This window comes from Cyanistes caeruleus, unplaced genomic scaffold (assembly GCF_971803275.1).
Source record: "Cyanistes caeruleus unplaced genomic scaffold, bCyaCae1.hap1.1 HAP1_SCAFFOLD_65, whole genome shotgun sequence".
Classification (NCBI taxonomy): Eukaryota; Metazoa; Chordata; class Aves; order Passeriformes; family Paridae; genus Cyanistes; species Cyanistes caeruleus.
Genome location: NW_028255884.1, coordinates 3,943,490 through 3,954,450, shown reverse-complemented (window position 1 = coordinate 3,954,450; position 10,961 = coordinate 3,943,490). Strand labels below are relative to the sequence as shown.

The 10,961-nt window shown below is 52.8% G+C and overlaps 1 protein-coding gene across 1 annotated transcript; it reads left to right on the top strand.

Annotated features, from left to right (window-relative positions):
- Positions 1-6,613: 6,613 nt before the first annotated feature.
- Positions 6,614-10,666, top strand: LOC147647222 (olfactory receptor 14J1-like). The gene is made up of 3 exons (XM_086872595.1): positions 6,614-7,484; positions 8,477-8,601; positions 9,660-10,666. The coding sequence occupies exon 3, from the start codon at positions 9,683-9,685 to the stop codon at positions 10,613-10,615; it is 933 nt and encodes a 310-aa protein (XP_086728721.1). The 5' UTR covers positions 6,614-7,484; positions 8,477-8,601; positions 9,660-9,682; the 3' UTR covers positions 10,616-10,666.
- The last annotated feature ends 295 nt before the right edge of the window (positions 10,667-10,961 follow it).

Genomic DNA, 10,961 nt, shown 5'->3' with positions numbered 1-10,961 from the left:
GGATGGTTCCAGTTGCTCCCTGTTCCTCCCAGTGTGATTCCAGTTGCACCCAGTTGGCCCCAGTATAGTTCCAGTTGCTCCCCAGATGATCCCAGCTGCTCCCTGCAAAGTCCCAGTCATGCCCAGCTGCCCCCAGTGCAGACCCTGTCACTCCCAGTTGTTCCCAGTTGTCCCCAGCATGGTTCCCATTGTTCCCAGTGTGTTCCCAGTCATCCCCAGTATGATCACAGACACTCCCAGTATATCCCAGCTGCCCTCAGCATGTCCATAGACATTCCCAGACACTCCTAGTAATCCCAGTTAGGTGCTTGTTATCCCAGTATGATCTCAGGCCCAGTATATCCCAGTCAAGCTGGGATTCACTCCCTGAATTCACAGCCCCCCCATCCATGGGATCAACACCCCCCCTATCCCACAGGTTACGAGGGAGGGGGAGCTCGGCCCAGATATCCTGGGGGCTTCCTGGGTTGGTTTTTTGGGGGTGATTGTTGGAGAATGAAGAACACCAAGGCTGAGAAGAAAATGTCCTTTAGGGGGACATTTGGGGTTCCCAGTGGCAGCTGCTGGCAGAGGCAGCCTGGAGGAGCAGAGCCCTGTGTCCCCGAGGACCCCAAAGTGGGGAGCCCAGAGAGGAGGAGCGCCATGATTCGTGGAACCCTCAATTGCATAGAGAGGGGCAGGGGGGACTCCTTGGTCCCCCTGCAACCCCAAGAAGGGAATAAGGGGAGCAGGGACCATGGGACCCCAAAAACTTCCAGCATCCCTAAGTGGGGAGATGGAAATGGGAGGAAGTTTTCAAATTCCTGGCACTCCAAGCAAGAGGTCAGGGACCGAGTAGACAGGGGACCCACAGTACAAGTGTGACCCCCAGCAGCTGGGACAGGGGTGAAAGCCTGAACACCAAAAGGGAGAGAACAGAGATGGAACTAGAACTCCTGGGAGGCATTTTCAGGGCCAGATTTTGGTGGTGTAAAATTTTTATGTACCCCATGTCTTGGGTTGCAATGCAAGATGTAACCAAAAGTATGTATTCTATCACTATCTGTTAAAACCTTGTAGGGCAGTTTTCTTTATCTCTTTCATGACCCATCCCTCATAACTGGGGGATGTCTCCTGTTAATGGGCCAGCTGTTAAAACCAGGTGGGGCAGTGTTCTTTATCTCTTCCACCACCCATCCTCCCTCCAGGGGGATATCTTCTGTTAATGGGCCATTGAGTCTCACTGGAGGAATGATAAAATGACATCATCCCATTGTGAGATGCTCCACCCAGGGGGAGGAGCCAAGTATTCCTGCAAGAATATAATCAGAGCATCAAAGCACCATAGGCAGTCTTTGTCCACTGGATTCCCAGAGGAGAGACCAGACCCATCTACAGCACCGGAACTTCAGAGGTAAGCTACAATATTCTACAGGATCACTGCTTCAACAGAACCACATCAGTCACTCCAGGAGGACTGCAGCCACCATTTAATCAGACTGCTACCAGCACCCTGACCAACAGGGTGTCAGGTTGTATTCTGACTCTCTCAGAGTGCTGTTTTTTGGTTGTTTTTTTTCTTTTGTATTGCTGCATTTTCATTTTTCTTCCTTTAGTAAAGAACTATTATTTCTATTCCTATATCTTTATCTGAGAGCACTTTGATATCAAGATTATAATAATTTGGAGAGGGTTGTTGCTTACATTTTTATCAATTTCAATGGTGGTTTCTGCCTTCCTTAGCAAACACCTTTCCTTTCAAACCAAGACCCCCCAGATACCCAGGGACTTCTAGAGAGGGACTTGGACAGAGGGACCTTCAAATTCTACGTGCTCATTCATTGTTCTCTCCCGAACCAGAATTTCCCATTCCCAAACCTTGGCTGGATGGAGAAGGAGGCTGCGAGAAAGAGGAAGATGCCCCAGGACACCCAGGCAGGTGAGGAGGAAGTCAGTGCCCCTTTCCCCCTCTCTCCTGCTCCATCTCCCAGCCCAGCCTGGCCCCCGGCTGCAGGACAACCCCGCTGCCGACGCCGTCCTGCCGGGGACGCACTGGGGGGATCTCCTTCCCCTTCCCTCTGGCACGGAGGCAAATCCCATCCTCTCCTTGTCCTTCCTCCCCCAGACAAGGAGCTGAGGATGGAGACCAGGGAGGAGAAATCCCCGCAGCAGAACCTCGTGGAAGAGGCCGTTTTCAGCGGTACCACAGTGCAGGAATCCAACAGGGAGGAAAATCCCCAGAGATCCCGCAGGAGGAGGGGCTCCAAACCCATCCCAGGGTGCTCTGAGGAGGAAAGACCCACCCTGTGCCGGGAAGGCGGCCGGAGATCCAGCCGGGGCTCTGAGCTGGTGGTCCATGAGCAGCTTCAGGATGGGGAGAAGCCCTACAAGTGCTTGGAGTGTGGGAAGAGCTTCAGACAGAGGAAAACCCTGATCCGCCACCAGATGATCCACACTGGGGAATGGGCCTACGAGTGTGGGCAATGTGGGAAGGGCTTCAGCTGCAGCTCCCACCTCATCATCCACCAGCGCATCCACACTGGGGAGAGGCCCTACGAGTGTTCTGAGTGTGGGAAGAGGTTTCACAGCAGCTCCAATCTTGTCCTACACCAGCGGATTCACACGGATGAGAGGCCCTTCCGCTGCCCCGACTGTGGGGAGGGCTTCAAGCAAAACTCCAACCTCATCACCCACCGGCGCATCCACACTGGGGAGAGGCCCTACGAGTGTGGGGAATGTGGGAAGAGCTTCAGCCACAGATCCAACCTCAATACCCACAAACACATCCACACTGGGGAGAGGCCTTACAAGTGTCCCCAGTGTGGGAAGAGCTTCTCAGACAGGTCTAACTTTGGCAGACACCAACGGAGGCACCGGTAAGGGAAGCCCTGCAAGTGCCTCAAAATACAGGAAGAGCTTTGTGCACTGCTCCAGCTTCATCCGCCCATGGAGGATCCACATTGGGAAGAGACCTGGTGATCCATGTTCCCTGGGATCCATGCTGGGAAGACACCTGTACCTTTTCCTGCCCATGGCAATGTCATGATGTGGGATCAAGGAATGTGAGACTGTGATCATGGTCCATTATATTCAATCCCATCTCAGGTCATTGCCAGGGGCAGGAAAAGGACTCCCTCTCTCTCACCAGAGAAGGGTGTCCTTTCTTGGCAGGAGGAAATACGTGGCCAGGAAGAGTCAGTTGGTGGTATTTTAGTTTTCCCTGTGAATGGTTTGTCTTATCCTTTCTGTTACCAAAATTGTTTCTGTTCCTGTTTTTGCCTTATCTTGTTGCTGTTCTCAATAAACTGTTCTTATCCCAGCCTGGGATCTTTGCCTTTTGTGCTTTCCATGGGAGGTGGGAGGGAAGCGAGCGGCAGCGCGGTTTCAGCAGGAGCAGGAAATTGGGGAATGCCATTCCTGAAGCCCAGCCCATGGAAACCGAGCATCCCAGCTGGTGCCAGGCCTGGTTGCCATGGCAGCAGCCTTGGGAGCGGGTCCCTGGCTGGGGGCTGCGGGAACCTCTTCCCTCTGGTGCCCAGGGCCAGGAGTGGAGGGAGCGGCTGGAGCTGAGGCGGGCAGGTTTAGGCTGGATGTGAGGAAAAGGTTTTTCCCGCGAGGCTGCTGGGGCACTGAACAGGCTCCCCAGGGAAGGCTCCCAGCTCCAGGGCTGGCTGAGCTCCAGCAGCGTTTGGCCAGCGCTGCCAGGCCCAGGCTGGGATTGTTGGGGTGTCCTGTGCAGGGCCAGCAGTTGGACTGGAGGATCCCCGTGGCTCCCTCCCAACTCAGCCAATTCTGTGGCTCTGGGATCCCATGAGCCTGGGGATGGGACTGCAAATGGTTGCCATGGCAACGGGCTCTGGCTCCAGGTCTGAGCTGGTGTCCATGGCAACCACCCCTGGCATGGGGTCTCCATGGAGCTGCCAAGGGACTGACCATAGCAACAGGGGCTGTGATGGTTGTCATGGAAACAGACCATAACAATGGGTCAGATGTTGCCATGGGAACAGACCACAGCAGGGAGACAGCTCTGGCCAGGAGCAGCTCCTGAGCACAGCCCAGCAGGGCTGGGGCCCTGCCAGCCAGCTCAGGGACACAGAGAGCAGGCCCAGACAGAGCTGCCAGGGGCTCAGCACTGGCAGGGGCTGTGGGATGTGCCAGAGGGGGCTGTGTCACAGCAGCACCTCTGTGGCTGTGTCCTGAAGCCCCAGAGCAGCTGTGATGTCAGAAAGGGGCTGTGTGACAGCTCCGAGTGGGTTGTGTGAGGTCACAGATGGGGCTGTGCACTGAGCAGCTGCAGCATCACAGAGGGGATCTTGTGACATCACAGAGCAAGCTGTGACATCAGAGTGTGGCTGTATGACATCACAGTGTGGCCTGGGTGATATCACTTAGTGGGTGGTGATATCACAGAGAGGACTATGACATCAGAGGTTAGATGTACAACATCACAGAGAGGGTTGTGACATCACTGAGCAGACTGTGACACCACATGGTTGTGATATGAAATCCTAAAGTGGGCAGTGACATCACAGAAGAGCCATGTGACATCTCAGGACAGGTTGTATGACATCACAGTGCTGACTGTGACATCACAGAATGAACTATGACATCAAATGTGGCTGTGTGATATCACAGGAGGCTATGTGACATCACAAGGTGGTTTTGTGGCATATGGGAAGAGCTGTGACTTCACAGAATGGTGGTGTGACATCCCAGAGCAGGTTGTGTGACACCACTGAGTGGGCTGTGACATCCCTGGTGGCTGTGTGACATCTCGAGGTCACTGGGGAGGTCACTCTGCCCCGACCTCCTTCACAGTTCCCCCCAGAGAAGGCAAATGCTGCCCTTGCAGCAGCCTGTCTGCACAGAAACACTTCCAGGGCTCTCTGCATTTCCCTTCCCTCACTCTTGCCTCACACACCTCCCAACAACCCACTTGGTGCTTTCAGCTGCAAGGAGTTCAAAGCTTCTCTGTCCTTCAGCAGCTGCTCTAATTCTGCCTTCAGCCAACTCTGGGTTTTTTTTTGTGACAGCTCCGAGTGGGCTGTGTGAGGTCACAGATGGGGCTGTGACATCCCAGAGTTTGTTGTGTGAGGTCAAAGAGCAGCTGCGGCATCATAGAGAGGAATGTGTGAAAGCAGGGTGTGACACTGTGAGATCATCGAGTGAACTATGACATCAAATGTTGCTGTGTGACATCACAGGAGGCTATGTGACATCATGAGCTAATTTTGTGACATCTGAGGGAGGATGTGACATCAGAAAACAGGCTGTGACATCACAGAATGGTGGTGTGACATCCCAGAGCAGGTTGTGTGGCATCACTGAGTGGGATGTGACATCCCAGGTGGCTGTGTGACATCTCGAGGTCATTGGGGAGGTCACTCTGCCCCGACCTCCTTCACAGTTCCCCCCAGAGAAGTCCAACACTGCTCTTGCAGCAGCCTGTCTGCACAGAAACACTTCCAGGGCTCTCTGCATTTCCCTTCCCTCACTCTTGCCTCACTCACACACCTCCCAACAACCCACTTGGTGCTTTCAGCTGCAAGGACTTCAAAGCTTGTCTGTCCTTCAGCAGCTGCTCTAATTCTGCCTTCAGCCAACTCTGGGGTTGTGTTTATTGTAGAACTCCCCGTGTGTCTGAAACATTCCTTGTGTGGCTCTGCCTTGGGGAAGGGGAACCCCCTTGGTGGCACCTTGGGCTTGGCACACACTTGAGGAGGGTGTCTGTTTTCCATGGGGAAACTCAGCAGTTTTAGATTGCTAAAGTCAAAGAAGGAAAACCCCTCTTTGCCTGAGTGCAGCCAGTTCTGTGAGCAAAGCAGGTCCCAGGGGAGGGAGGAGAGACAGGATGGGGCTGGGGAATGTGGAGCAAGGCTGTCCCCACTGGGTCAGACCTCAAGGCACAGCTTCTCTGACCTGGCCAGACCTCCTTAGGAGAGACCCTGGATCAATATCCATCACTGAATGCTGCAATCACCTCTGCTCTAAAGAGAACAGGAATAAAAGACACCCTTTAAAATAGGAACAGATATATCTTAGAAGATCTTTGAACTATTTCTCCATAAGTATTGTAGGAAACTTTCCTAAGAACTGCAGCAGACCAGAGGGAAATCAAGGCACAGCCATGGTTTGTTAGGATTTCCTTGATCCTAATGAGCCCCGTGGTGCATTTGGAGCTGAGCCCTTGAACCTCAGGGCCTGAGAGGAGATCGCACAAACCTTTCCAGGAGCCCAAGTCAGAGGAAAAACCCAAAGTGTCTCCAAGCATTAATGGGTGCCACTGAGGTCCATCCCCAACACAGGCTCCTCATGGACTCCTTGGAGGAGAGAACTGGAGGCCAGGATTGCACAAAAACCTCCCAGAGACTCAGTGTGGGAAGGAAAATCCAAAGTAGCTGGAAAAGCCCTGAGTATCTCAAAGTATTGATGAGCCCCACTGAGTGTCAATGCAAAGCTCCCAAGGGACTCGTTAAAGCAGATAATTGGGGCCAGGATTGCACAAACTTCTCTTAGAGTCTGTATCAAAAGGAGATAGCAAGTATCTAAAAATAATTGAAGTACCTTGAAGAACTAATGAGCCCCACTGAGTGTTGTTACTGACAAAGGCTCTCAAGGGACTAATTACAGCAGATAATTGCAGGCCAGGATTGCACAAAGCTCTCAGAGACTCCAAAGCAAAAGCCAAAGTCCTTTGAAAAAGCTGCAGTCCCTGGGAGCATGAAGGAGCCCCCAGGGCCATTCCTGAGCAAGGCTCCCCAGGGACTCCTTCCAGCAGATCCCTGAGGCCACTGGCATGTGGGCTAGGGGGGATGCTGAGGGCAGGCCAAGGGGGTGACAGTGGCCAGCCTTGCTGGGGCTGTGCCAGGAGGCCCCAGGGCCTCAGGACAAGGTGTCTCCTCACAGCCCTTGCTGGCACAGCATTGGCTGCTGTGGCCCAGGGCACCAAGCCTTGGCTTCTCTTTGTCCCCAGCTGTCATCAGTGCCTCCAGTTCTCTGCTCTGCCTGGGGCCTGGGGACACTTTCTCAGTCACATCCCTCAGTGGGACCCATTAAAAGTGAAAGAAACTTTGGAGTTGGATTCTGACTTGGAGTTCTTGAGAGCTTTCTTCCCCTCCCTGTCAGGGACTGATGTTCAGGGCCTCAGCACAAAGCCCCAAGAGGCTCATTAAAGTCCTGCTGCTGTGTCTGTGCTGCTGAGCTGGGCCGGGCTCCTGGCACAGAGGCAGCTCCTGGAAACCAAGAAGAGCTTCAAAAGCACATTTCTCTTGCTGAGCAGCTCTTCTGCCAGCCCAGCAGGGCTGGGGCACTGCCTGCAGCCACCCTGGGCACAGCCCAGAGGCACAGAGAGCTTCAATCAGTCAGGGCTGGGAAGGTGCTGAGAAGTGCCTGGGGCAGAATCCCTGCCAGCCCTTGGCACAGGAAGCCTCTGGCTGCAGGACAATGCAGCTGCAGCTCCTGGAGGCATCTCCTAAAGCTGGAACACCCCAGTGCCTACAGACCCTGTGAGTACATTCTCTGCCTGTCCCTTGTGCAGAGCAGCCAGGGGTGCCCAGGGCTGTCCTGCAGAGCAGGGTCCTGCAGCCCAGGGCGCTGTGCTGGGGCAGGGACTCTGCTGCCTGCCAGGGACAGCTCTCAGCCGGCCCGGGGAGCTGCTCCCAGCGCTGGGGAGAAGCTGTGGGGGGAAGGAGCCACCCTGAGCAGGGCAGGGGCTGCTGCTGAGAGGGGCTGTGTGGGGCAGGGCTGCTCCCAGCTCCAGACCTGCCTGGACACAGCTCCAGAGGACACTTCCCAAAACAAGGTGAGCCTGGGATTGCTGTAAAGATCAGGAGCTTTCCTGAGACTGTTTTCTATTTCTTGCTTTAAGCAGGGTGGGAAAGTTGAGATGATAGCAAAAAGATTTTTGCTTTTTATGCATTTTTAATATATTTTTAGATCTGTAAACTATTATTATGTAATTATTAAATTTTAATTCTTAATTAACTCTATTAAACTATTATTATATACTATACTATACTATACTATACTATACTATACTATTATATTATATTACATTTATATTATAATTAAGGACAACTATTATCCTTAATTAACTCTAATATATTTCCTAACCTTTCTCTTAGATTTTAGAAAAATAATCTGATCTTCTAAATAGATTTCTGCAATACTGTATTGTCTTATCACCAAGGAGAGGAGCTACAAGAAGAGCATTTTGTTTTCTAACCAGAATGTGAGCAGTCATAACAAAAAGTGGGGCAAAGAAACCCTTGGACCTACTCCAATGGGTTGACTCAGGGGTGTGTAACTGGGGCAGCTGAATCTCCTATTGAATGTTTCTGTTAAATATCCTAATTAATCAACCTTAATAAATTGCTGAAATAAGGGGCCAGGTGCACCCCATCCCCACTGGGACACCCAGAAGCTTCTAATAAAAGTCTGTTTCTTACTTTACTGTTCTAACACTGTTGCAAGGAGTTTTTTTCTCTTTTTATTTTAGATAACAGGGGGATGAGAGAAGCAGAAGAGGAATTGTAATCCCAGAATCACAGAACATTCTGAGTCGAAGGGGACACACCAGGAACAGCAAAGTAATGTTGGAACATTTACAGAGATGCCAGAATTGTAAGTTTGGGTGCTCAGTCTCTCTGCTGGGAGCCTCCTAAACAGCCTAAATGCACTGCTCTGATATTGTCATTGGTATCTGGGGCTCTCAGGGAGGCTCTGGCATCTGCAGCAGCTGAGTCAGGCCCTGCCCTTGGGATTGCTGCCAGGCATGTGTGTCCATGGGAATGGGGTGTCCCAGCTTCCCTGTGACCTGTGGGGCTGTGGGCAAAGCAGTCCATGGGAAAGGGGAATGAGCTGAGCCCCTCCCTGAGATCCCATCATGGGCACACCTGGGGATCTCCTTGCTGTGTCCTTCCAAGCTCTGAGCTGCCCTCCTGGCTGCAAATCTGTGCCAGAGCCTCTCAGAGTTCCCTGAATGTCCCACGGGGAAGGGCAGAGATGCCACAGCTGAGGAAATGCTGTTGGCTCTGCCAAGGGAGCCGTGAGTGTCCTTGGCAGAGGGGGGTGCTGAGACCTTGCCCAGAGACCTTTAGAGAGGGTGAGACATTCAGGGATCCCTCTGCTCTGGGCAGAGTCTGGTTTATGCCAGGGTGACACAGGAGTGTGATTGTGCTCTGATTCCAGCCAAAGGTGCAAACCCAGGGCAATTGGGAACAAGCCCACCCAGCCCCTCACCTTCCCTAAGCCACAGGGAATCCTTTGCCTCTCACATCTCTCAGTGGGAAATTCTGAGTGCAGCAGAAATGCTGGGGATTTCTGACCTCAGAGAACCAGGAATGATTTGTGGGCAGTAAAATAATTCCTAAAACCAACTCCTGCTATACTTTAGAAGTGTGTGCAGATGACAACAAGCCTTCCTGCATTAGGAGTGATTCCCCTGACAAATCCTGAATTTCCAGACTTTTCCCTCTCCTGCATGGCCACAAACCCAGGGCAGCAGGGCAGGGATGGCTCCTGGAGAGCCCCCAGGCACAGGCCTGGCTGCTCCTGGCACACTCAGACAGCACAGCTGGAGCTCAGTCAGGGACCTGGGTGAAGTTTTCACAGAGCAGGAACAAGGGTGGGTGAGTCCCAGCCTCTCCTGATTTGTCACTGCTCTTTTTCTTCATGAACAGGTCCCCGTGTTCAACCACAGTAAATGTCCAACAGCAGCTCCATCAGCCACTTCCTCCTGCTGGCATTGGCAGACACGCGGCAGCTGCAGCTCCTGCACTTCTGCCTCTTCCTGGGCATCTCCCTGGCTGCCCTCCTGGGCAACGGCCTCATCATCAGCGCCGTAGCCTGCAGCCACCACCTGCACAGCCCCATGTTCTTCTTCCTGCTCAACCTGGCCCTCACTGACCTGGGCTCCATCTGCACCACTGTGCCCAAAGCCATGCACAATTCCCTCTGGGACACCAGACACATCTCCTACACAGGATGTGCTGCACAGCTCTTTTTCTTTCTCTTCTTCCTTGGAGCAGACTTTTCCCTGCTGACCATCATGTGCTACGACCGCTACGTGTCCATCTGCAAACCCCTGCACTACGGGACCCTCCTGGGCAGCAGAGCTTGTGCCCACATGGCAGCAGCTGCCTGGGCCAGTGCCTTTCTCTATTCACTGCTGCACACAGCCAATACATTTTCCCTGCCCCTGTGCCATGGCAATGCCCTGGGCCAGTTCTTCTGTGAAATCCCACAGATCCTCAAGCTCTCCTGCTCCAATTCCTACACTAGAGAATTTGGGCTCATTGCAGTCAGTGCCTGTCTGCTGCTTGGCTGTTCTGTGTTCATGATTTTCTCCTATGTGCAGATCTTCAGGGCTGTGCTGAGGATCCCCTCTGAGCAGGGACGGCACAAAGCCTTTTCCACCTGCCTCCCGCACCTGGCTGTGCTCTCCCTGGTTATCAGCACTGCCTCATTTGCCTACCTGAAGCCCTCCTCGATCTCCTCCCCATCCCTGGATCTGGCGGTGTCAGTTCTGTACTCGGTGGTGCCTCCAGCCCTGAACCCCCTCATCTACAGCCTGAGGAACCAGGAGCTCAAGGCTGCAGTGTGGACACTGATGACTGGACAATTTAAAAAACATTAAACTGCTGGCCAATTTCTGCAAATCACTTGTAATAAAAGTCATCTTTGATAATTCTTAGTGGTTTCATTTTGGAGGTTCTTCTTCTTTGTTTTACTTTTTAAATCTTGTCCTCCAAAAAATGTCATTTTTTGTGCCATTTCTCATTTTGTTTCTCTCCACCTTCCCTGTGGACCCAGACTCTGTCAATGAGGGGCTGCACTCTTGCTGGCTTTAAAGGAACTAAAGGATGTCCCAGCAAAGTTTTCTCCAGAGATGCCCCTTTTGTTCCCTTCTCTGGAGCTGCAGCAGCAGTGTCTGTGTGCAGAGCTGGGGCAGATCAGTGCTGGCACAGCAGCTGTGCCCAGGA